At 38.0% G+C, this 25,298-nt stretch overlaps 1 protein-coding gene across 1 annotated transcript in view; it reads left to right on the plus strand.

Annotated features, from left to right (window-relative positions):
* The window catches only part of LOC149550234 (uncharacterized), a 38,526-nt gene that overhangs the window by 11,961 nt on the left and 1,267 nt on the right, over nt 1-25,298 (plus strand). The window contains exon 2 of the mRNA XM_089793329.1: nt 25,192-25,229. Within this exon, the coding sequence (XP_089649455.1) occupies nt 25,192-25,229 (38 nt within the window). The remainder of the gene's footprint in view (nt 1-25,191; nt 25,230-25,298) is intronic.

Raw genomic sequence — 25,298 nt, forward strand, 5'->3', positions numbered from 1 at the left:
GACAAGTTAGATGGAATTCATCTTGGCAACTAGCGCAAAGGTCTCAAATTAGTCAACCTTAGGAACCTGGTAGAATCCTTTAGTGACCATGCAAGCCTTACCCTTACCAACCAACCCATCTGTAGCGATTTTTGTTCAATAGATCTACTTGCACCTAACAAGTTTTCTTCCCTTAGGAAGAGGGACTAGATCCTAAGCATGGTTCCTCTCTAAGGAACTAAACTTCTGCATAGTAACATCATGCTCGGGGACACTAGAAGCTTCCCAAAAGGATTGTGGATCGAAAGCTATAGCAATGAAGAGATGTGGAGCTTGCTCAAATTGTGACCTTGTTCTTCTCTCATTTGAAGGATCACCGACCCAATCACGTGCTGACGCCAATGTTTGGTGAACATACAAAGGCCCAATAGCTAGAGAAGGAGGAGAACTTGGAGGAGAATCATCATCTTCCAAATGATGACTAAGAGAGAAGGAAGATGGATCCTCATCATTGTCATATAAACTAGAAGAAGACTCCTTGATAGGATCACAAGGATTAAAATCCTCAAGAGAACTATCATCATGTAGTCACAATGTCTCCATAGGAATAAAGAATAGAGAAGAGGCATCCTCCTGAAACGAACATTCCTCTCAATGAAAAGCTTGTTTGTGTTTGGATGGAGAAGCGTATAACCTTTGACACCATATGGATACCCAACAAACATATAGGGCTTGCGTTTCTCTACTACAATGTGGGCTTGTGCAGGAGACTCAATCGATTGAAAGTGTGTGATTGTGGGTTTCCAACTAGTTCAAGTTTGGAAAGGAATTAACCCACTTCACAACTTGATGAGGAATCCAATTCTGGATATAACATGCATAGTTGATGGCATTTGCCCAATACTAAGTTGCCAATGATTTGGAGTGGATCATACAGTTAACTATTTCCTTTAAGGACTGGTTCTTTCGTTTTACAACTCCATTTTGTTGTGGACTATGGGGAACTGTGTGTTTATGATCAATGCCTTATGAGATACATAATTGCTCAAACCTTTCATTGACATATTCCCCCCATTATTAGTGCACATAACCTTGATGGTTTTCCTTATTTGTTTCTCTGCAAAGGCTTTGAATTCTTCAAAATACTTAGACGTCAGACTTTTGTTTGAGAAAATATACAAAGGTATACTAAGAAATATCATTAATGAATGCGAAGACATATTTCTCTGTTGAAAGAAGGACATGGAAATGGATTTGCCAAATCATTGTGTACTAGCTCCAAAACCTGTGCAGCTCTCCATGCTTTGCCTTCATCATATTTTTCTTTAGGATGTTTGCTGAGAATACATCCTTGAAAAACAACACTAGAAAATTGAATAAAAGGCAACCTTGTAAACATGTCATGCTAACTGAGCTATTGTAGGTAGTGGTAGTTCAAGTGGCCAAACCGTTGATGCCATAAATGATTCACTTCATTTGAGTAAGAGTAATGCAGGTGAAGGAGAATCAGAAACCAAGTGAGACAAGTGATACAATCTGCATTGATGATTTGCCTTTCCCACTACATGATCTGCCTTTCCCACTACAATTGTAGACCCATTGCATCTCACTAATTATTACCATTGTATTTGGAGTGAAGTCAACTCGCTTGCTAGAGCCCGTTTGAGTGATTTGACAGATAAATAAGAGATTGGTTGACAAAGATGAAACACAAAGGACATCTTGAAATGTTCCCTCGCTCATGTCAATAGACCCTCTCCTATGTACTTCAGCAAGAGTGTCATCACCCAAAAGAATAGATGACATAAAACATGACCCCAAGGAGTAAATTCTGCCTCTTGATGAAAAGCCATGTGGTGCAAAGCACCCAAGTCAATAATTCATGAATCAAGTTGTGAAGCAATAGCAACTAAGGCCTTACCTTTTCCCTTTCCTTTACTTGTATCCTTTGAAGATTCTTGAGATGAACTTGATTTGACACAATTGTGCAGGTTGATGTTGTTCTTTTCAAGAAGATGAGACAATTGATCAATTTGCTTCTTCATACATTTGTGTTTATCATGACCAAGTTTCTTAGGATAAGAACACGTGGTTTTCTCCTACTTGGACTTATTACTTCTGAAGAAGATGCATCTTTTGTTGCTCTTGGGGCAGCTAGTTTCTATTCTTGCTTCTTTTCTCCTTAGTTCTTTATGAATCAACTTGTCTTGTTCTTCTGTGAGTTCATTTGCAAACTCATCAAGAGAAGGCATTTTATAGCTGGTTCCTAAGATATTTTTTGTGGCATAGAATGGAGAAACAAAAATCGTATAGTTTGGACAAAGTTTGGAAAGAATGTTTAGAATCAATTGTGAATCTTTCTTGTCTATCCCACACACTTTTAATTGCAATCTTACAACCTTCAATTTTGTGAAGTCCTGAGTTGTATCAAAATTACATGGATTTAACCCTATTAGCTTATTCTCCGATTAGTGTCCCCTTAATTCATCTTGTTTACCAATAAACTCTTCTAATGTTGTTCATATATCATCTGGAGTTGTAGCAGATTCAATGTGAAAAGAAGATCAAGAGATACAAACTTGCATAGAGTACCATATGCTTCATCACATTTGTTAAACCACTTTGGCTTTTCTACAAGCAGTGATGGTTCAGTTTCAAGCCCAATAGTTACTGTAAACAACCAACTTCTTAAGATAGATTGTAATTTTTGACTTCCACTCATAGTAGTAACAGGGTGTGAGTAATGTTGATGTTGTTTTATCCATTTTAATGTAGGAATGTTGCATGGGAAAGAAAAGAGAAAATCACCACCCCCGCTTTTTACTAGCTTAGAAATCAACCCCCTTGATATGTTGCGCACTTTATAGTTCAGTGCATTGATAGAACTTTTTTTCAATTTACAATCCACAATAGGCTCATAATGGCTGAAATTACAAATTCTGATACAAAATGAACCGAAGATAAAATCTGGAAAAATAAGCTCCCTAGCTGTGTAGCACTTTTAACCACCTTTCTAATGCCTATTTGTTTATGAAAAGTGGAGCATCGGGGAAGGCATATTATGGTTGGATGAAGAAGTTAGCAATATCAGACTTCAACTTGCAAAAAAGTGGGTAAGACAATGAAGATCTCGTCTCCAACTTTCTATTGATATCTCATTTGAAAAATTTCAATGAGCCACAAGATACGCTTGTTTGAAAAAAATGCCTTTTATGAGGGGGCTTGAGAAGAGGCCTAGTGGTTGGACAATGACATTGTTTGTAGAGGTGTTGGCGGGTGGAGTATGGGAGGTGGCTGAGCGGCATGCTGGTGGTTTGTAAACCGCCTACGCTAGCTGTAATGCTTAGTGCTGTAGTTGACAAACTTGGTTTCAGCTATCTTGATTGACCCAAATTTTTTGAAAATCTTAGAATCAGCAAAATATCCGCAAAACAATTGGCAATAAATTGACACTTTTATCAAACAATTGGAAATATACAATTTATTAAAGTATTCTTGAAAATGCACACATACACACCAAATTTGTAGAACATATAATGATTTGAGATATCCACTATATATTAATTAATGTTTTGAGTTAAACAATAATTCATAGCAACTAAAACTTAGTAGATTAACATAGTGCTAGAATCATATGCCAAAAAACAAGTACAACATTTGAATATAAATAAGTTTAATACATATAGAAGTCGAATTCCATGAAACTACAACTCTCAAATACATATTAAGTTCAAGATTTGATATTGTTGGTGTAATTAATTATTCACTAATTACACTTACTTAAGCTTACTTAGGATAATGCATTGCATAGTAATTTGTGATTGAGACACTTGGGAATTTGCATCTCAATTAAACACATGGTGTAGGAGAATTCCACTCTGGGTGGTCATAGTTGTTATTTCATTCCACCTTTAGTGCACTTATCACATTATCATCCTCATCATCGCACATACGTCATTGCATAATGGAAGATGATCCACCTTTCGTGGACATGTGATTCCACCTTGTGTAGGTGATAGCTTATCTTCTCCTTATCATTGTCTTTTATCGTCTCTCCTATATAAGGAGGCCTATTATGTACATTTTATATCAAGCCATTGGATGTCAATCAAGTCCATTATCAATAATAGCATTCTTGCATCTTCATGTAATTATCTTGCCATTCTCTTGTGGAAGTTATCTTGTTCTTTCATTTGATCTTAGGGGTGTTGTAGAGTCACCTAAAGATCTAACAGATATCAATGAAAACTAGAATTAGAAATGATAATTGGATCTATGATTATAGTTCAAAAGAGACCGCTGCTTCTGCATGGGTGGTGTTGCAGTAGTTGCAGTGACAACATCCTCAACAAGTGCCAAAATAGGTACCTCGGGCTCAAGAAAAGCCTTTAATGGATGACCAAGCTCATGTTCCTCCTCACGTGTTGCCACTTCCTCATCCCAATCATCTGCCTCCATATCAAACTCAGCTAGTTGTTCATTAGCCAATAAAGGATCACCCACATGAGCATCTATATCCTCACCATTAAGAGGAGCAATCCAATTTGCTGAATTTTGATCAATGTCATCCAAGTCAACTGCTTCATATGAAGCTTGCCCTTTCACCTTCTTTTTGTGCAAAGGAATGTTGTACTGCACATAAACGAAGTCATTCAAGCACTTCTGAGTCAATCAATAGCGCTTTGTTGTGTGTATGTTCTCAAAAGTACTCTAGTTTCTCTCACTACCAAAAGCACTACAGGCATGCGACAAAATTCGGAGGACAAGCTTTTGAAGATTAGATGTTGTGGCACCATCATTGTTACGAGACTCGGACTCGGCTCGGACTCGGTAAGGGTAACTTGACTCGTGACCCGGCTCTGACTCGTGACTTGGCTCGGCGGTGACTCGGCAAAGTGAAAAAACCTCAAAATTTTGAGATTTTTTAGGATTTAAAGAACATTCCATGCACCCATTATTGAATAAAGCGTAAAAACACAATAACATCATTAAATAGAAGATAATTTGGTCATAATGCACATGCCACATACTTAAAGTTAAAAACTTAAAACTTAAAAGTCAAACATCGATTACATAAGTACAATACTACAAAGTTACAAACTTATAAAGGTAAATTGCTAAAAGTAAATACTATATTACTAGTAATTAAAGTCAAACTAAGATAAATCCATGCAAACCATCAAAATGTATATGTATTATCATTTATGCATTATGAAATCCAACACATCAAGATTCAATAGTCATCATCAAATTCAAATGTTCCAAAAGCTGATCATATATTAAGTTAAACTGTTAAACAAAAAGTTAAAACAAGACTATAAGTCTACAGCTATGGCTCCTAGTCGGAGTCCTCATCATCATCCTCATCCTCATCGTCATCCTCATCATCATCGTCATCCTCATCCTCATCCCCAACCTCAGCCTCAACCTTAGGCTAAGACTCAATATAATCTATAAAATGCCTCTTAGTAAGGCGTCTAAGGTAGGTCCTGGATGTCTCAGTAGCCATAGCATCAACTCGTGAGGTGCATCTAGGATCAATTGTACTCTCTGCCTTTGGCTCTGCCAATGTTTGTGAGGTGCCACTAGGAACAACTGGAGCTCTCTGGTCCTCTGCTACCATAGCCACAGCCTCAGCCTCAGCCTAGCCCTCTTTATCTGCCTGGTCAAGCCACTGTAGGTCCTCATCATCAAAGACAGGATCAGTAGCCTCAGTGATCCAATTAGACTCTGGATCAACCTCCTCTAGAGTGATCGGAGAGGTGTTACTATCCAAAATCTCCCTGATCCTAATGCGTAGGTTGTAGTGCACAAAGACTAGACTATTCATTTTCTGTACAGACAACCTGTTACACCTCTTCGAGTGGATGTGCTCGAACATGCTCCAGTTGCGCTCACATCCAGAAGCACTACTTGGCTGGCTCAAAATGCGGATGGCGATTTGCTGAAGGTTTTTGGTCAAAGGCCCAAACATTTGCCACCATCTATCTGAATTTTGAAAAAAGGAAAACAAAAAAATATTAGTCTCATTTCAAAATTTGAACTTTAAGTTTAAAGCTAGAAATTTAGAAACTAGATTGCATAAGGCTTAAGCTGCAATCTTTACCTGGCTACAATTTTGTACGACCTTCTTTGCAAATTTGACTTGAAAAAATGGGCCCTGATGCATTATTATAGGCATCCATCTCAAGCAATATATCTGTGGGATTAGGGGACATCTTCAATATCACTGTGTATAGGCCACTAAGAACCTCCTCATATGCTTTGAAATCATCACAGAAACGGTATGCCGGATTGAGGTAATACGCTGCTGCGTGGATGGGCTTATGAAGCTGATTTTGCCATCTCCTATCAATTATGTCCCAAATAGGGCCATAGTTTTCCTCAACTCTTACATATTTGGCCTTAATAGTCTCCTTGACCCTATCCATGCCCTTATAAATGTAGCCCATAGAGGGCTTCTCGCCATCAGCAACTCGTAGGAGGGCTACAAGGGGCTCGGTGATCTACAAAACAATTAAACAAAAAAACAATTTAGTGAATGATGAAACTTTGCAAAGTTGCACAATGAAAATAAAACAAAAATATGTATGAGACAAATTAATTTATAAAATTTTAAGACTTAAGCTTTTAAAATTTAAAATTTAAATTTAAAATTATCTCCACAATCTTTGAACATGGCTCCCAAAAATCATCATCATCATAAATGCATTTTGTTGCATCTATCCCTGCAGGGCTGCTCGCAAAGGAGGAGGAACTCCATTCTGGGCCAACAAACATGCATTGCAACTCTAACCTTGAACTCAGCAAGGATTTAAGTGTGATAAAGTTAGAGGCAAATCTTGTGATACCAGGACAAGCCAACTCCTTTCCCTTCGTGTATTTTCTCATAGTGCTGAGGACCAAGGCATGATTATAGATGAACTTAAAAAGATTTTTGGCCTTGGTAACACATGATTTCACCCATACAAGCTTGCCAATATCCTCTAACATGAGGTCGATGCAATGGGCCGCACATGGAGTCCAAAAGATTTTTGGGTGTCTCTCCATCAATAGTTTTCCTGCAACAATTTTAAATTAGTTAGTAAACAATGAAAATTTTTGATGTATCAAAAAACTTTTAATTTTCAAAATTTAATGAAAAACTAAAACAAATTTTTTAGAAGTAGAACTTAGAAAGTTAGAAGTTAAAATTTTACCTGCAGCAACATAATTAGCTGCATTATCTGTCACCACTTGGACAACATTGTCTTCCTCCACCTCCCTTATGACCTCTTCAATAGTCTCACATAAGAATTTTGCATTTTTCACACATGAGGAAGCATCTATGGACCTCAAAAACATGGTGGATCCTGAAAGTGAAAATTAAACAAAATAATTATCATTCAAGAATCAATAATCAATAAAACAAAATTTTCGTTATTCAATAATGTAAGAATTTGCCTAAGGGCAAAATTCACCCAAGAACTAAGAACTCAAACACAAGCACAACTGTAGACCAAAAATGGAGAGAGTATGATTAGAATAACAATGCATTCAATACTTGATGCAAGAGTACACTAGGAGTGCTTGAATATAAAGGCCTCAGGAGAGCTTCTAGAATGTATAGAAGTTAGCATCATGATGTGTCATACAACCAAGCACATGTCCACCAGATATGGATTAACCTCCATTAAGCACGAAAGTAAGTGCGGTGATGAGAGGATAAGCCTAGAAGGGTGGGACACGCAAAACAGTGTTGTAGACACCATGTGCTCAAATAGAGGTGCGTACTCTTGTGTTGTCAACATGACAACTCACAAGGTTGCACAAACTCCTAAGTGTCTCATAAATAAAAATAATAAAATAATGCATTAACCTAAGTAAACTTAAGTGTAAATAGTAAAATACGTATTTACACCAACACCCCCCCTTAAGTGCAACTTAGGGGAGTGCCCTTAAGCTTACGAACTAGGATGAAGATGCATAATGGGTCCCGGCTACTAGGCCATGTAAGGTACCCATGTACATAATGAAAATGTAATCTCCCATAAAGCAGGGAAAGAGTGAAAACCTCATGGGAAAAACCCTCCCCCAAAAAGAGAGATAAAGGAGGATGCATCGATGGATGGAGTAACCAAGACCCCCCCATTACGACATACATCCAATATATACAAAAGAGAATGAAGGAAGGAAGAGAGACAGAATAGGCTCCCCCCCCAAAAGAAGAATGCCAACAGGTGAAAGCTGCTCCGAGGAAGAAGCTGGTCCAAGAATGCAGAATGGTGTTCCTCCCCTTAGGAAGAAATAATGCCCAAGGTACTATCCTGAAGATGTGTGCTGGCCCTGAAACCTACTCAAGTATCCCTGTACTGATGCTAAAGTTCACCCCTTCCAACTGTGCTGAAAAGAATGAATGCAGATCTGTCAAGGATGTTTGCTGAACCTGTTCCACTGAACCATCTGTCTCCTCGACTGACAAAGAGGCCTCCACTAATTGCTGTTCATAAGGATCCACAATCACGCCAACTGGTGCAGATTGATCATGTAGAGAATGGACATGAGGGTCAGAGTGAGCCCTCGCAACAACTGTAGAAGTATCATCATCAATGAGAAGATGTGTGTCCTCAAGTCTGTCTCCCAAGTCAAATGAAGCTGGAGCGGGAAGACGAGGTGTACCATGTTGTGTTGGACCTTTCACTGTGGCAATGTAAGCACGTGGACTGGACTGATGTGACCTCTCACTGCAACTGTCAACAGAACCCCACATGTCTGAACCTGTTGAAGCACTATCGCTGGTGTCACTATCAGTTTCCACTGTGTATGATGTGCGGAGAAGAGTAGAGGACAAGCTCGGAGAACTTTCCTCAAATTGAACATCCTTCTCCACAAAAATATCATGTGTCTCAAGATCCATAAGTCTGTAAGCCTTCACATTGTCTTCATAACCAATAAAGGTACAAGGCCTAGGTGTCGGTGCCTTGCAACTCCTGGAAGAACTGTTTGCCCATGTTGGACAACCGAAGGCTCTAAGGTGACTCACAATCGGTTTTCTGCCGCACCATGCCTCAAAAGGAGTCTTGCCATCTAAGGCTGGATGAGGAGACCTGTTAAGGATGTGAGTAGCACTGCTAATGGCTTCAACTTCTAATGTAGGATCGAGAGACTTGGCCTTAATCATGCAACTTGCTATGGTTTTGAGAGTCCTATCCTCATAGCTGCAACATCTGTCTTGTGCGGACTGAATGTTGGTGAGTTCTGAAGATCAATCCCCTCAATTTTGCAAAAGTTCTTAAGTCTTCTGTCAACATAACGATTCTCATTGTCCACTCTTAATACCTTGATGGCTTTCCTTGACTTGTGTTCAGCATGAGCCTTGAATTCTTGAAGTTTATGAACTACTTCATTCTTGTGATGAAGGAAGAAGACCCAAGTGAATCTTGAAAAGTCATCAACAAATGCGAGTATGTAGCGGCCTTGGCTGACTGAAGTCACTGCAAACGGTCTTGCTAATACCATGTGAACTAGCTGAAGAACAATTGGAGCTCGAGAAGACTTCCCTTTATCATACTTCTCCTTGAGATGCATATCCACTGAACAAGATGAACACTCCCCCTTAGAAAAGCTGATGTTGGGTAGACCTTTGACCATTCGTTTTGAGGAAAGTTGCTGAAGAGAGCGGAAGTCAAGGTGACCAAACCGCTCATGCCATAAGTTGATGTTTGAATTAGAGTGAGTTAACAAGGCTTGAGAAGAACTCTTAGGCACAAAATGGGAGAAGGAATAAAGCCTCCTGTCATCATTGACTTTCCCAACTGCTACCAATGAATCATCTTTGAGACTTCGCACCATCACTGAATTGGGAAGGAACTCAACCTTATGACCATCTCCAAGGTGAGTGATTTGGTAAACTGATAGGAGATTGGAGCTTAGATTTGGAACATAGAGTACATCTTTGAATTCCCCATCTTCCATTTCAACATGTCCTTTTCCTTCAACTTCCATCTTAGCATCATCTCCCACGAAGATGTGTGGCACCTTTGACTGCTTCAATGAAGAAAAGTCTTGCTTTGAAGAACCCATATGGTAAGAGGCACCTGAGTCAAGTATCCATTCCAAAGAAGAACTTGAATTTGCCATAAGTGCTTGACCTTTAGCCTTTGAAGAGGTTGGAGTAGAATCCTTGGAAGTACCTAGCACTTGAATCTTATTCTTCTTGAGTAGATTTTCTAACTTATCGATTCTTTTTGTTTTGCAATGATGCTCGTCATGATTTGGCTTTTTACAGTATGCACAAAAGAGTTTGTCCTTTGTTTCATTACTTCCCTTCTTGTTTGAAGAAGAACAGCCTTGTTGAGAGGAGTCATGTTGTGTCTCAGATTGTGTTTTCTGCTTCCACTGCTTCTTCTTCTTGTTGCTTTTTCCCCCTGGACTAGATTTCTGACCATCACTAGCTACTAAGGCTTTGGTCTTAGATGACTTGAGAAGACCAAAATCCACCAAGTGAGATTGTTCAACAATCAACATGTCTGCAAATCCATCAAAGGAAGGTTTCTGGTAAGCAGATCCCATGGTTAACTTGTGAGTATTAAAACTTGAAACAAAGTTGGCATACTCAGTAGGTAGCTTTTTCAGGATGTGATGTATCAACCTATCATCCTTTATGGGATTTCCACAATCGTTTAGTAGTGCCCTATACTCATTGACTTTGATGAGATAATCTTGAATTGGGTCATAATTTTTAGGATCTAAGAGAAGTAGATCATCCTCAATCTGAAATCCCTTTTCTTCATCCACTTTACCATACAACTGTTCAACTTTATCCCAAGCTTCCTTAGATTCTGAACAATTTTTAATGTGAAAGAGAAGATCCCCATGTACACAAATCCTAATTACACCTAAAGCCAGTTGGTCTTGAATTGTCCAAGCAATGAGTTCTCTAGCATCAGTAGGTTTGGTAATTGTACCATCAACATACAAACTATATCCTTTTTTCATTAATCTACTCCATGCAATATCTTTCCATGTAGAATAGTTGCGTGAAGTTAGAGGAGGACATTTAAAACCCATGATGCAGAAATGAAAGAGCACAAAAAAGAGACACAAGAACACAGTACACATCCCCCCTTTTCACTCAATCAAAAGACCCCCCCCCAAAAGAGATGCTTTGGCACTTTATAAGTAATGCGTTTACAATGGGCCACTTGTCAAAATGAACAAAGTGGACTTGTTGATTTTGCTTTTACAATTGCCTTATGAGGCTGAAATCTGTCACTTAAGCACTGTAGTTTAGTTTTACAACAATTCTGAAAAAGAATCAAAGCATTACAATGCCAAAGAAGGCCTAATTCTGAAAGTGAGAAATTGGTCCACACAACCCTAGAATCTGACTTCAGATCTAGAAAGTAGACAAAAAACCACGCACTTTCAAAAAAAAAGGGAACCTAAAAAGGTGATCAGATGTGCCCGTACGGAGCTTCTGAAGTTGCAAAAGGCAGGATTATGCAGGTACAGTTGCCAAAAAATGCAAATTCTGCAAAATTTGTACACCAAAACTAGAAAACAACACAACCACTGGAAAATTCAGGAAATTCTACTTGATTTTTAAAAAAATTGCACCTGAATCGGAGTTCAAATGTCCAAGTTACGAGCTCGCAAAGTCAGGCTGCCAAACTGAAAAGCAATCTAGAGAGGGGTCTGGAGGAGAAACTGAGTCTAAATTTGACGGTCAAACGACCGTCAACGCAGTTGTAGAACACCCTAGCATGACGTCCAGACGGGCGTCAAATTTAACCCATTAAAAAGGTGACATCAGCAAAAAGTCCAGTCACTGGTGATGTGGCAAGCTGACGAGATTGTCCATACGGTACGGATTGGTGGCTTATGTGGCAAAAAATCTAGTTTCCACGTGATGACGTGGCAATACCGGCTGCTGCGTTGGCTGACGTGTCAAAATTACACATGTCGGAATATAACTGGTTCCACGTGTCTGTGGAGCAGACTGCACTTGGCGATTCCTTGCAGGTGGGTGGGCGGGAGTTTTGTTAAGACAGTCGCCGGAAAAAGTCACTGCGCGGGAACAAAAACGTCAAAGCAACGCCGAAAAAGTATAGAATGTCGATCTCGTTGGAGTTTTTATTGCAGCAGGTGCCGAAAAACTTTAAACCCTTGTCGGAAAGTCGTGAATAGCGAGCCGAATTTTGTAGCATAGAACTTCCGGAGAACGATTGCGCGCGCAGTGCCAGAGGGAGTTAAAATTGCCGAAATCGCGAAGAAGATGCCGCCGATGGACGCCGGAGAACGGAGCTAGGAAACGGTCTGTAGATGCCGAAAAGCGTACACTGCTCGGGCCGCCGGATTGACGGTCGGAAATCCTGTGCTGCGGGGCGGATCTGCTGCTCGGAATCAGGGATTTAATCCCACGTGTTGTGGGAGAGCGCAGTCAGCGCTTTAAAAACAAAGCCCCCTTTCTTTAAACAAATGCGCTGGTTAATGGGCGGGGCCGAAGGTGTAGTACACGGCAAAGATGTGCGGCTGGGTCTCTACCGAAGTTTGCAGAGATTGGGCCCCCAAAGGTGAAGGAACCCGCTAATTAAAATTGAACCCTGCGAAAAAAATATATATCCACCAAATGTGCAGTACGGGATTTGACTGCCCGTACTGTAAAAAATTTTCTTTGACAGACAATAAATTTAATTCCGAAAATAATATTTCGAAATAATGTCCAAAAATACAGAGATAACAATAATGCATGCAGATCCAAAAATATAAAAATCAGATCAATGAATGATCATACCCAAATTTGCAAATCGGTGCCTCCGGGTTCCAATTTGCAAAATTTTTTTTGCCTCACGGTCGACTATGGGCCAAGTTAGGCGTGCTTATAGTCTATTTTCACCGGTTCAGCGTTCTGGACGCAATGGAGAGGTCAGATCTGATGCTGGAAGCTCCCAAATTCTGCAGCACTCCGGATTCAGGTTGAGGTCATGAAGCAAACAAGAGGTCTCGAACGGCTATGTGATGAGAAAGTCTCCAAGCTCTGATACCATGTAAGAATTTGCCTAAGGGAAAAATTCACCCAAGAACTAAGAACTCAAACACAAGCACAACTGTAGACCAAAAATGGAGAGAGTATGATCAGAATAACAATGTATTCAATACTTGATGCAAGAGTACACTAAGAGTGCCTGAATATAAAGGCCTCAGGAGAGCTTCTAGAATGCATAGAAGTTAGCATCATGATGTGTCATACAACCAAGCACATGTCCACCAGATATGGATTAACCTCCATTAAGCATGGAAGTAAGTTCGGTGATGAGAGGATAAGCCTAGAAGGGTGGGACACGAAAAACAGTGTTGTAGACACCATGTGCTCAAATAGAGGTGCATACTCCTATGTTGTCAACATGACAAGTCACAAGGTTGCACAAACTCCTAAGTGTCTCATAAATAAAAATAATAAAATAATGCAATATAATTAAATAATGCATTAACCTAAGTAAACTTAAGTAAGTGTAAATAGTAAAATACGTATTTACACCAACAAATAATAGTATACATTAAATTTTAGACTTCAAAAAGTAGAGCATGATGAATTACCTACGCTAGAAACAAGAAAACTTAGGAGGGTTCTGGACCTCCTATCTGTCCATCCATCTGTTATGATGGTACACCCCTTTTGGGTCCAAATCTTTTTGTGGTCCTCCAACTCAAGTTTCATCTCCTCAACCATATCTAGCAAGAGCAGGCCACTCAACTCATCTTCAGTGGGGGCTTTGAATCCCACACCACAGATGGAAACTGCATCAATCATCCCTTGCCAATAAGGAGTCCTATTACATTTATAAAAATATTTTAATTAGCATATTTCAAATTTTCAACATCAAGTTAAAAGTATAAAATTGAATATAAATTTTAAAACTTAAAACGTAAAACAATCAAATATAAATGAAGTTGAAAACTTGAAGTGCCTGGCTGCTATAAATGGAACGTCGTAGAAAAACCAAAACTTGCAAATTGCTCTTACTCCAGCTTCATGTATTTCCCTATTCCAGCCCATGCTCTCAAGTGAGGGTTGCGCACTAGGAGTGGTACGTGGTACAAAAAAGTTGTCCAACTTACTAGATTTTCTGACTCTAGGACGAAGAAGAGCAGCACTACTAGAAGAGGCAACAGCAGTAGCATCACTAGAAGTGCAAGGAATAGATGTAGAAGAAGCACGAGCAACAGAAGCGCTAGGACGATAAGGGGGACGAGAAGAACCTTCTCCAACACAGCCTACTGACTTAGAAACATTTGCAGATGAGCGTGGAAAGGAACTAGAACCAATCTGAGCTAACTCTTTTAATTGTTTTTTTAAAATTCTTTTTCTTGTTCATATTTTTCCAAGGCTACATAACAAAAACGTTGAGCCTCAATAGTTGCAGCTCCACGAGGTTCAATATCATGACCACGTAAGCCAGCAATATGGTATTTTAATCTATTTATCCCCCCACTATTAATGGTTTTGCAAAATAGGCATTTTGTTTGACTTCTCTTTCTACCCGGAAATTCTATGGTGAACTCCCAACACTCATTTTTTTGTTGCCTTTAGAGAGCTTGGGTTTTTTACCTCTAGAAGCCATTATGACTTAATTAAGGAAAAATGTAAAGGTTGCTGCAATAAGACATTTTAGACCAAATATTACCATTTCAGCATTGCATTTTATGAAGATCTAAAGTAAAAAAAAAACTCATAAACAAATTAAAAAAATTCATGCGAAAAACCCATAAGCATGGACAAAAAAATCATCAAAATCTAAACAATCAAGTCTTACCTCTTTCAAATGCTTTGGGAAGTGTTGAGAAGAGCTCTTATAAACTCTTTGATGATCTAAATGCAAGCTCCAATGTCACAAATGCAAGCTTTTCTCCTCCTCCTTTCAGCTGGTTGCAAAACAAGAAAACTCTATTTCTCTTCAAACTCTCTCTCTCTCTCTTTCTTCTTTTCACTATAGACTGTTATAGGAGCCCTTTTAGGGTTATATGACTAAGAAATGTAAAAAAAAACATAAAAAAAACTTGTAAAAAATTATATTTTAATGGCTCAGTTTCAAGCCTGTCGCGACCGAGTCAAGGGGGCCGGGTCACGCGAGTCACTCGGTGACTCGCCGCTCGTGGGTCACGAGTAATTGTGGCTCGGCGAGGTCAGCGCGGCTCGCTGACTTGCGTGACTCATGTGACTCGCCGCAAGTCACGTTACCCTGGGCACCATAATCTTCCCACCACAGATCTGCAAGGATAATAAAAAGTTATTTATAATGTGGTGAAGATTCCAATAAACTTAATGAGCGAAATAAATGGTATAATAAGACCAATCACATGTTCTTTTTTACCTAGTTGAAGGGTGTATCTCCTATGTTTGGTATCAGGAGAAGAAAACAATGGCCCCTCTTCCCACTTATAGGTCTGCCACTCATCAAGTACGAGGTTTGGAAGGTCCAAATCAGAGACCAATTTTTTAATACATGTGTCCACACCAACTTGGACCTCTGCATCTGCTCAAACTATTAGAGAAATAAAACTTGGGGTTCAAGTAGTAGGCAATTGCATAAATATGTTGGTGGAGTTGTCGGTTCCACCTACGATCATGTTCCAAATGGGTCTATATTTGGTCTCATTTGACCTATACAAGTGTTGAATGACCTCTTTGGCCCTATCCATGGCCTCATATTGAAACCCCATTGGGCCACAATTTGTAGAACCTTCACCAATGGTGTTGACACTTGGATATAAAAATTATACAAAAATTAGCTTTTCAAAATTAAATAAAAATCATAAATCAAGGCTTGAAAACTTACGTTCATGATCTCCTTCATTAGCTTACCAAATCTAGCATCAAACACAACCTGACAACCTTCTCTGCTTTAGGCTTTTTGGCATAAGGACCCTCTAACCATTTCACACTTAGAAACATACGCCACAGGTTGTTCAATGTTTCTAATATGCTTCGCAGGTTGAGAGAATTAGTAGCAAAGCGTGTGACCCTTGCTCATACAAGATCCTTACCACCAATGCGCTCTCTCATAATACTCAAGACCCACATATGATTGTAGATGTACTTTGCAATAGTCCTTTCATCTTCAACTGCCTTCTCCACCCAACTCAGTTTCCTAGGTCCTCAAGGAGCTAGTCAAGACAATGGGCAGCACAAGGGCTCCAAAATAATGTGGGATACTCTCCGTCAGAAGTCTATCGACTGCCACATATGCGGCTGCATTATCAATCACAATCTGGATGACATTACCCACTCCCACTTCCACTACCACCTCATTCAACATGTTGCACAAATTTTCTGCATTTTTCACTTGATTAGAGGCATCAACTAATTTTAGAAATACTAACGGTCCCCTTGAAGCAACTTCAAAGTTGATGAACGTCCTATTCCTGCCATTTGTCCACCCATCAGATATAATAGTGCAACCTCTCTGATCCCAAACTTTTCTTTGTTCTTTCACAAGCTGATGAATGGTTTCTTACCTCATTGTCTAACAACGACCCACTCACCTCATAATGAGTTGGGGGCCTGATCCCTTTACTAGACACAGAAATTGAAGTGACCAATTGATCCCAATATGGACTACATAAAGCATTGAATAGAATATCATTGGAGAACCAAAATCTTATAACTGTCACCCTTGTCCTCTCATGCATCTCTTTGTACCATGGAGTGCCTAGCAAGCCGAGTTGAGCACCAAGAGTGTCACGTAGAATCCAAAAATCTGATAAAGTTTGATAGATATATAACAGTATTTAATATATTTTAATAGATTTAAAAAATATTAAAATGCATTAAGTTATTAACAGATTTATAAAATATTTAATATATGTAACAGAATTATGTTTAACTATATAAATTTAATAGTTACAGAAAATGAAAATAGTAGTAAATACTAAATATATAACAGTATTTAAAATTTACACTACATTTTAACAAATAGAAAATACATTTATATTAATATATAATATAAATACCAAGCAAGAAAGCAAAAATTACATACAATAATTACAAATTAATACTTTAAACTTAAAATTTAACTTTACATACAAGAAGTTCCGCTGGGAAGTTGTTGGCACTTGGCAGTTGCCACTGGCAATCTGCGATCAACAAGCCACAGAACCTCTGCAGTCCTACGTCTGCAAAATCCAAACAAAACAAACATCCGTCTCTATTGTTGCTGCCAAATCTGCAAACAAGACCCATCTTTGTTGTTGCTAAATGAGAAAAGACCCGTTTGCCATCGCCAAATGCAAACAAAAAAAGACCTGTGGAAACTTCTTAAAAGTTAAACAAAACCTAAAATGCCCAAAACAAGGTTGACAACTTCGTCAACGGCTTTTTGCACAGTTTTTGGACTTACCTGCAAGTTTTTCAGATAATATTGCTGCATTTTTTCATTTATTCTGCTGCTGACATATATTGTGATTATATTGAATCCCTCTACATTCCGCAAAATATCGTGAGTTGGGCAATATTTAGCCAGTTTTTTCACCTATGCTTAGTGCTATGCATGCAATGCCCTTTAAGCACTTTTTTTGGGCATCAGAGGCTGCTGACACTGAAATAGGGCAAATTTCGGATTAAAATTTGTCTGTGAGGCATCCTGGACATGATTACAAGGTCTTTTGGCCTGAAAGTGCTCTGTTTGCAAGTCATTCTAGATCTGAGCTACAAAACCTTGTTTCGTAACTATTGCAAATGATCTCAAAAAGGGATGAATGAAAGCCAATCTTGACTTTCTCAACCCTTCTAGACAATGGAATAGTAAAAAATGCTCTCTGAATCCTTCAAAGTGCTACAATCACCCAAATCACAAAAAAACATATCTGCAAAATAGAGACTATTGGATCTTCATAAACACTAGTTCTCCAAATCATCTATTCTTATGCAAAATAGAGACTTCTGAAATCCCTTTTGCTTCTATTCTTGATCATCTCCTTTGCACACTTGCTTGCTCTTACCATCATTCCATAGAGCTAGCTTCGAAGTGGATTTGTCTTTCCATCCTGCACTCATTTCGCTTTCACGGATTTTGAATAAGTATATCAATAGTGGCTTTTATCATTTATCTTGTATCTGTTAACATGGTTATTAGATTATCTACTGTATCTATCTTGGGTAATTTGTGGAGTTGGAAATAACAAAATGGGGGTCTGACTTGTTGATGTTTGGTAGCTTCTGTCAGATAAACCTATACATAAATTATTTTTGAGATATAATTTATTTATATAAGTTTATTGTTATGTGAGAGAGAGTAAAAAAAATAAAAATAAAATCTAACAATGTAAATTTTTATTATTATATTAATTATCTAGCTAGTGAATAGACATATCCCATTCATGGGACATGCCACTTCATGGCTTGTTCTCAATTAAAATAAGAGGTTGCTGCCATTTGGAAAACACATACCAAAGACAACAACAATGCTTAATACATTTGGAGCGATCCTCAGAAAAATCAAATTGCAAATGGACTTTGCAAGTCTCTGAATCAATAGCCACAACATTTTTCTTGTTGGTGTGCATGTAGGTTTGAAGAGGACATTGAAGTGGCATATTGGGACTCTTCTTTGTTGGGAGGTTGTAAGACCATCTTCCTTTTCCTTTTTCCTCGAGCATCGTATTTCTAGCTATTCTATATTTCTAGCCTTTGTACCTTTTTGGTATTATTACTATACTTTCTTTGTACATGACACGTGCCACATTGTGAATTCGTGTTGCAGTCCTTGATTCACGTAGGTGTCCTGGATAAAGAACTCACAGATCCTATTAGTTGGTCTCAGTGACTTGCTCTTTTTGTTATTATAATCCTAACAATTTTATCATTTCGTATCAATTTAGCTTAGTGTTTGTTGTTCATCATCTAGTTAGCTTTTTTCTCTTTAATTTAATTAGTTTCCATAGCTCATCAAAGTGCTAGTAAAAGTGAGGTGGCATCGGGCCATTTGACCCATTCCAGGGGTGGTAAATCCCCTTCTATGGTACTGGACCCCAAAAGCTTTGGGGTTCAATTCATGGACTTTTTTGTTCTTTTGAGCCAATGCCTTTTTCTTGGCATATAATTCTTTTGTTGGCCTTGTATCCAGCATAAATTCTACCAAATACAACATGCTTTCGAGGTACAGATTCTCTTCAACATATGGAAAGATACAAATTTTGCAAATTTTTCTAATAGCTTTGTTGATTAGCATGTTAAAGCCATTATTAGTTCAAATTATAGATCCTAGTACAAACCAACAAAGTTGCCATGGAAGTGGCTCATCGTCAGATTCTGCTTGAACATTGGGGGAGTGTGTGGTGTGATGTGGTTAGGGTCCCCTCATCTTCCTTCTCTTCCATAGGTTGTTCACCTTCTTGTAAATGTTTGCGTTACTCAATTATAGGCTTCTCACCAGATTGGTACAACTACAGGCAATTGAGGCAGGTAGCGTAGCAGCTTGTTTGGCAACATTTTGCTTCCCCATTACCTTGCCTCACACCAGTGGAACTCTTGTGTGGCCTTTTTTTGGGGCTTCTAGCTAGTTTGATTCCAACAAGCTTCCTTTTGTAATCTAAGATGACAGAGTTGGAACCCTCCCCTAGACACTTAGGATCTGACCTGTGTATGAGGTAAGCTAGATGACTAGAGCCCTCCTCCCCCCTATGCTACAACTGTTGCTGCCTAGGGCTGGTTTTTTAAGCGTTTTTTTGATTGGGGGAATAAAACCATTTGTATTTGTGTGTGTGATTTCATATCCACCATTTTTATGTGAATGTGTAATATTATTCTTTTATAAATGATAATATTGACATTTATTCATTAAAAAATTGTACCATTGACCATTGATAGACTTTTAGGATCATCTTCTGTGCTTCTAATCCATAGTTGAAAAATAAAGACTTGGCAAGTCCAACAAGTTGAACTTGACAAATACTCTACAACTAAAAAAATTGCCTGAGTTTCACCAGAAACACTTTAAGCAAAATTCTATGATAAGATGTATCTAATGAGTCCATAAATGAATTTATGGTCATTGCCTTTGAACATCATCATGATGTTGTATAATTCACATATTGTATATTACAGCACTTACATCTCCGTCTTCTCCATTCTAATTAAAACTATGGGAGAGGTTCTAAATTTCTAATAATCACATTTGAATCTTGGATACCTTTAGTATGATATTTCATTGTAGATCAATGATATTATTATAGTGATAAAATTAGTTGCCTAAGTTCTCAAATTTGGTTTCCACTCTCAGACCTCATTGTAATCAAATTCCTTATATGACGAGATCCCACTAACTAGTGGTGGTTTGGAACTGGAAATCCTAATGGGTTTGAGGGGCAGCGATGGTAACTTACACAAGGTGCTAGATATGAGAAAAACCCATATCTTTTTATGCATCTTTGCCTTTTATTTTATGAAATCGAGATTTTGGCATAAAACTGCCGAGTTTTTGCTGTGACTTTTTAGTGCGAAAACTTTTGTAGCAAAACAAATCATGGGTTTTTAAAATCTCACTGAGTTTTCTGTGTGTCTTTCATCTATCATCTAATGTATCGATGGCAGTGATGTTACAAACAAATTGAGCAAAGTCCGGAACTGCTTCTGTAGTTGCATTTAAAAAAAACTGGAAAACCTGTGGTCAAAAGTACCAGGCTTCAGAATTATTCATCAAACAAATAAAAGATGATACACTTGCGCCAGTCAAATTATGAATGAGCATTTTAGAATATCAATCAAGAGCATTAGCATGTTCCCAAATGTGTGATTCAGTAGAGAGCATAACTTGACGAAGTGGTCCACATGAATTTGTAGAGCTGGTCTACGAATGTCAGAATATGAGCATAAATCATTGTATTTGCTTTCTAAATCATTTGATTATAAACATAAAACCAGGTCTAAAATCTAATTCACTTGGCAAATCAAAAGCACAATGGACTTAAGTTACTTGGAATATTATCATAGAGAATATTGGAAACTAAAAAACACTGAAATATTCATTAAAGCATAAGCAAAAACATTGCTTTTCTGTTTGGTGCAGGCCAAAACAATTTTTAGTTTTTGCTTTTCAAAACTAGACTAGGGATTTGAATGTGGCAGTGTGTAGTGAAATCAAGTAGTACACCTTTTGGGTTTGGGGTACTGCTCACTAGCCCCAAATTAAGGCTCCTTCAATGGGCCATAGTGACCTTCATGGTACATGGCATTTTTCATAATTTTAGCACTTTTAATTATAGTTTTACTACTAAACAAATACTGGTGATTTTTTTTTTCTCAAAAAGGAAAATTGCTAAGTTTCGTGAGTCCCAGCGCCTGCAAAATGAGTTTTCAACAAGTTTTACCCCTGGAATTGTGCAAGTGGTCAGCTAGTCCAAGAGCAAAACTCCAACACTGTGAACATGCAGTTTAGAGGCAAAAAAGTATATGGAAAAGCATTTTGGACATTGAAAATACATGCTCTTTTCACCTTTGAAGCCCTACATACACAATGGAGAAGATCATAGCAGTAGTTGAGCATTCTTGAGCAAAGTGGAGTGAGTTTATAGCAGACCAGATTGTTGGTTATGAGATTTTCAACTACAATCATCATAAATTCACATCATTTACCAGCTGGCTATTGCATTTGCCTAATGATGGGATTTTGCATAAAAAAATTGTGCTGTATTTATTAAAATGTATTTTGAAGATGCAAGAAAAAATTGTTTAATGAAATTGAGTATACAAACTACTCAACCAAACTACAACCCTTTTAAACAGATGTTAAATGTTAAATGACTTTTTTGAACAATCCCCAAGGAATATTATACAGTCCCCAGGATTGTTCAGGGATGCCCAGATGTTCCCTTCGAAAACAAGACAAATACTGAGAGGGGGAGGGTGTGAATCAGTATTTTAAAGTATAACGTTAATTTTAGAAGTCGGCACAAAATAATGAAGACAGTGATACAAGGATTTGTCACGTGGAAACCTTATAGGTAAAAACCACAGTTCACTAAAATCAGAATGGGCTGCAACCCAACACAAAGGATAAACAACTCTTATCACACTTACAAACAAGCTCAGGCTTCAACCTATGCATCTAGAGCAACAACTCTTTCACTCAGATTGCATCAACCATTTGAATCAAGGTAAGTGAATACATGAACACAGAACAGCTTCTACTAAGCATAAGAGTTTCCCCTTTCTCTTCTTATCTTTCTTTCACAATGTCACAGCAACACTTAATTCAGTGTGTCTACAAACTTAACTTCTGCACGAACACTCTCAGGCTACTCGGCAATACATGACTCAGCAACACTTTTTACGCGCACTCACCTTTGCTCAGATAAAACACATGTAAGTAGCTTCAGCAAAAATAATCCCTAAATAACATTCGATCTGCACTGACAGCATTATTCAAAGTATTCTTTTCGGATTTCAGCACATACTCATCCAGCTTAAAAACTTCTTGAAAAACACTCACAGGCAGCAATGCATCCAAACCCACATTTTTCCACCCGCACTTTGACAAGTATCTATACATGCATAAAAAATGTGTACAAATTCTGTATATCTTTCTTTGTCAAGGAATGTTCATTCTACAAAACCATCATGCAGCTAACATCATTGCCAAGTGCCTACGAAGTGGACTCCACACACACAGTCATCATATCTTTATTCCAAAAACGTTTTGCAAGTCTGATATGGCAGTTCGAATGGGCTGCTAAAATGGCTCATACGAACTTCTATTTCACCTTCTACGTAAAGACAGTCCCTCCTCTTGGAAATTAAAAATGATACTGTTTAAATAATGTCCCGATAAGACATTTTTGAAACTTCATAAAAAAATTATACAATAAGGACGACCTGCTATACCTGTCAATTCTGAGCACTCACATCCCATTTTTCTGAAGGACAATCATTGAAGGCTAATGTTTTTTTAAAAGACAAACTGTTGTGCGTTTTTTAGTTGGAAAACACCTCTACCATCTGCAACTCTATCCACTTCATGTCCCGTCAGGAATCTGCATAATATGAGTTATTTCAGTTACCTCTGACAGTACTGGTATTGCTTCAAAACAAAAGGAATCTAAACTGGCGTTACGCAGTTTAGCACTAATGAGAATCACCAGATGTAGCAATCACATTGTGAATGATGAATCTGAATAGACACATAGTGGTTGTAGACCGCCAACTTCAGGAAAGTGAATAACAACACATGGCAAGCAGACATTGAACATAATATGCCAGCACGCACAATTTGTCACATACTGAACTGCAACCAGCAACACAAACTCCACAATGACAATGTTCTTCAGCACACCGCACAGAATACACAGATCAAACACACAGCAATGACTTCCAGATCAAACACACAGCTCAAAGCAACCTGGGCTAAACTAATTGCACATCAATGCAAAAATACCAACAACCTTGTGCTGCCAGAGATGGCAGGACATTTCACGATGTCCTCCTAGAGGGGAATGTTCTTAAGGAGGTCACTACTTCCGTAGGGGCACTTGTGGGGGGCTTGGATGTGGAGGATATTGGAGGGAACATTTTGTACCCACATGCTTAGAATGTACTTGTTTTGGGGACTGGTCAAAAACTTTGGTGAAGCTTCCCCAGGTTACACTTCTTGCATATCCTTTTTCGTTAGATGGAAAATATTAAGAGAATAAGATCATATATTTCAGACACGAGAAACATTTATGTTCTTTATTTTGAAAGGACTTAGATGTATATCCTATTAGAAGGCTGTATCAATAACCAAGTCTAGAAGTTTTGAATCAAGATAGTCACATGTATTTATCATATAGTGCTTTTTATTTCTGATACAGCAAAATCATCTCTGTAAAGCAGTGATTCTTGGAAGAGGAGAAATTTTAGCAAGTCAAATCTTATGTGAGTATAAGATAGTTTTGTGGATTTGCAGGACATTATATGACATTACAAGCTGCAAAGAGAATGTTAATTAAGAACCATGACCTAGGTGGACATTGCTAAACTAATTAAGAACCATGACCTAGGTTGATGGAGAAGGAAAAGATAAAGATAGAAAATATGAGGAGACTTGAAAATCATGTCTTGGATATAAAATGTGACAAATGTTGCCAAAATCAGTAACCCAGTGCCTCACCAGGTCAGGGTTTGATTTTATGTCTCCTTTCATGCTTTTTTAATGCTTAGGGACTTGCACATAAACATGTCAACATTTTTTGGGCTTCAAGCCAATTATAAGGAGTTTTGACTCTCAAGTGTTTCACATTCTGATTAAAACAAGGGCTATGCTCAGCATAACTTGACCTCAGATCATAAGCATGGCAAAACTCCGTCTCACTGCAAAGCTTTGACCTGCTGATGTCAATTCTATGTTTACTATTTTGTGGATAGTTTGTGATAAGACGAAGTTGTAATATTTTCATAAAATTTAAAAATTGGTAATTTACAATATAGTAAGATTAGATTCATAATATTCATCCACATATTTGATACTATGAAGCATTTGAGTATCCCCTTCTTTCGCAATATGCATGTTAGTTTCAAGATTCTGTATGAATTACATTTCTTTATATGGATCATGATATGTGAAGCTTTCCTACTATGTTGAAGTGATTAAAGAGCAGAATTATTATATTGTAGAAATGGATGGACAAATATATACATAGATACTGAGTAATTGATGTCATAGCTCTGTCTGAAGCATTCTGGTGTGCCCTTTTGTACAGTATGTGGTCATTTTGACATCCTTCACATTATTTTTCCTATATATGGATCATGAATAAGATTTTACTTTTTAGAGTGTGTTCCAATGTTTGGGAACTGATATTGATCCTGATGTGAGTAAAGATACAGAATTATTTTATTTAGTTGATTTGCGTTGTCAGCATGGTACTAATTTCTGGGTATCGTAGAGCATTGCACACTATTGATTATGCTAGAGTGCTTGAAATGCTTTTGAGTTATTATCCTCCAAATTCTGATAAAAAGTTGTATTTACTTTTTAGAGTGTGTTCCAATGTTTGGGAACTGATATTGATCCTGATGTGAGTAAAGATACAGAATTATTTTATTTAGTTGATTTGCGTTGTCAGCACGGTACTAATTTCTGGGTATCGTAGAGCATTGCACACTATTGATTATTGCTAGAGTGCTTGAAATGCTTTTGAGTTATTATCCTCCAAATTCTGATAAAAGTTGTATTTGCTAACTAATATTCTTTGTTACAGAATCAAGATCTGCCTCCTCATTTCAATCATACAAAGAGGTAATTAATGTTATGCCTATTGCATCAAAAATATGTGAGGACCATGAATAGTGCAATTGAATAAGTCTA

This window comes from Cupressus sempervirens, chromosome 7 (genome assembly GCF_028749045.1).
Source record: "Cupressus sempervirens isolate cs-2001-9-10 chromosome 7, ASM2874904v1, whole genome shotgun sequence".
Taxonomy (NCBI): Eukaryota; Viridiplantae; Streptophyta; class Pinopsida; order Cupressales; family Cupressaceae; genus Cupressus; species Cupressus sempervirens.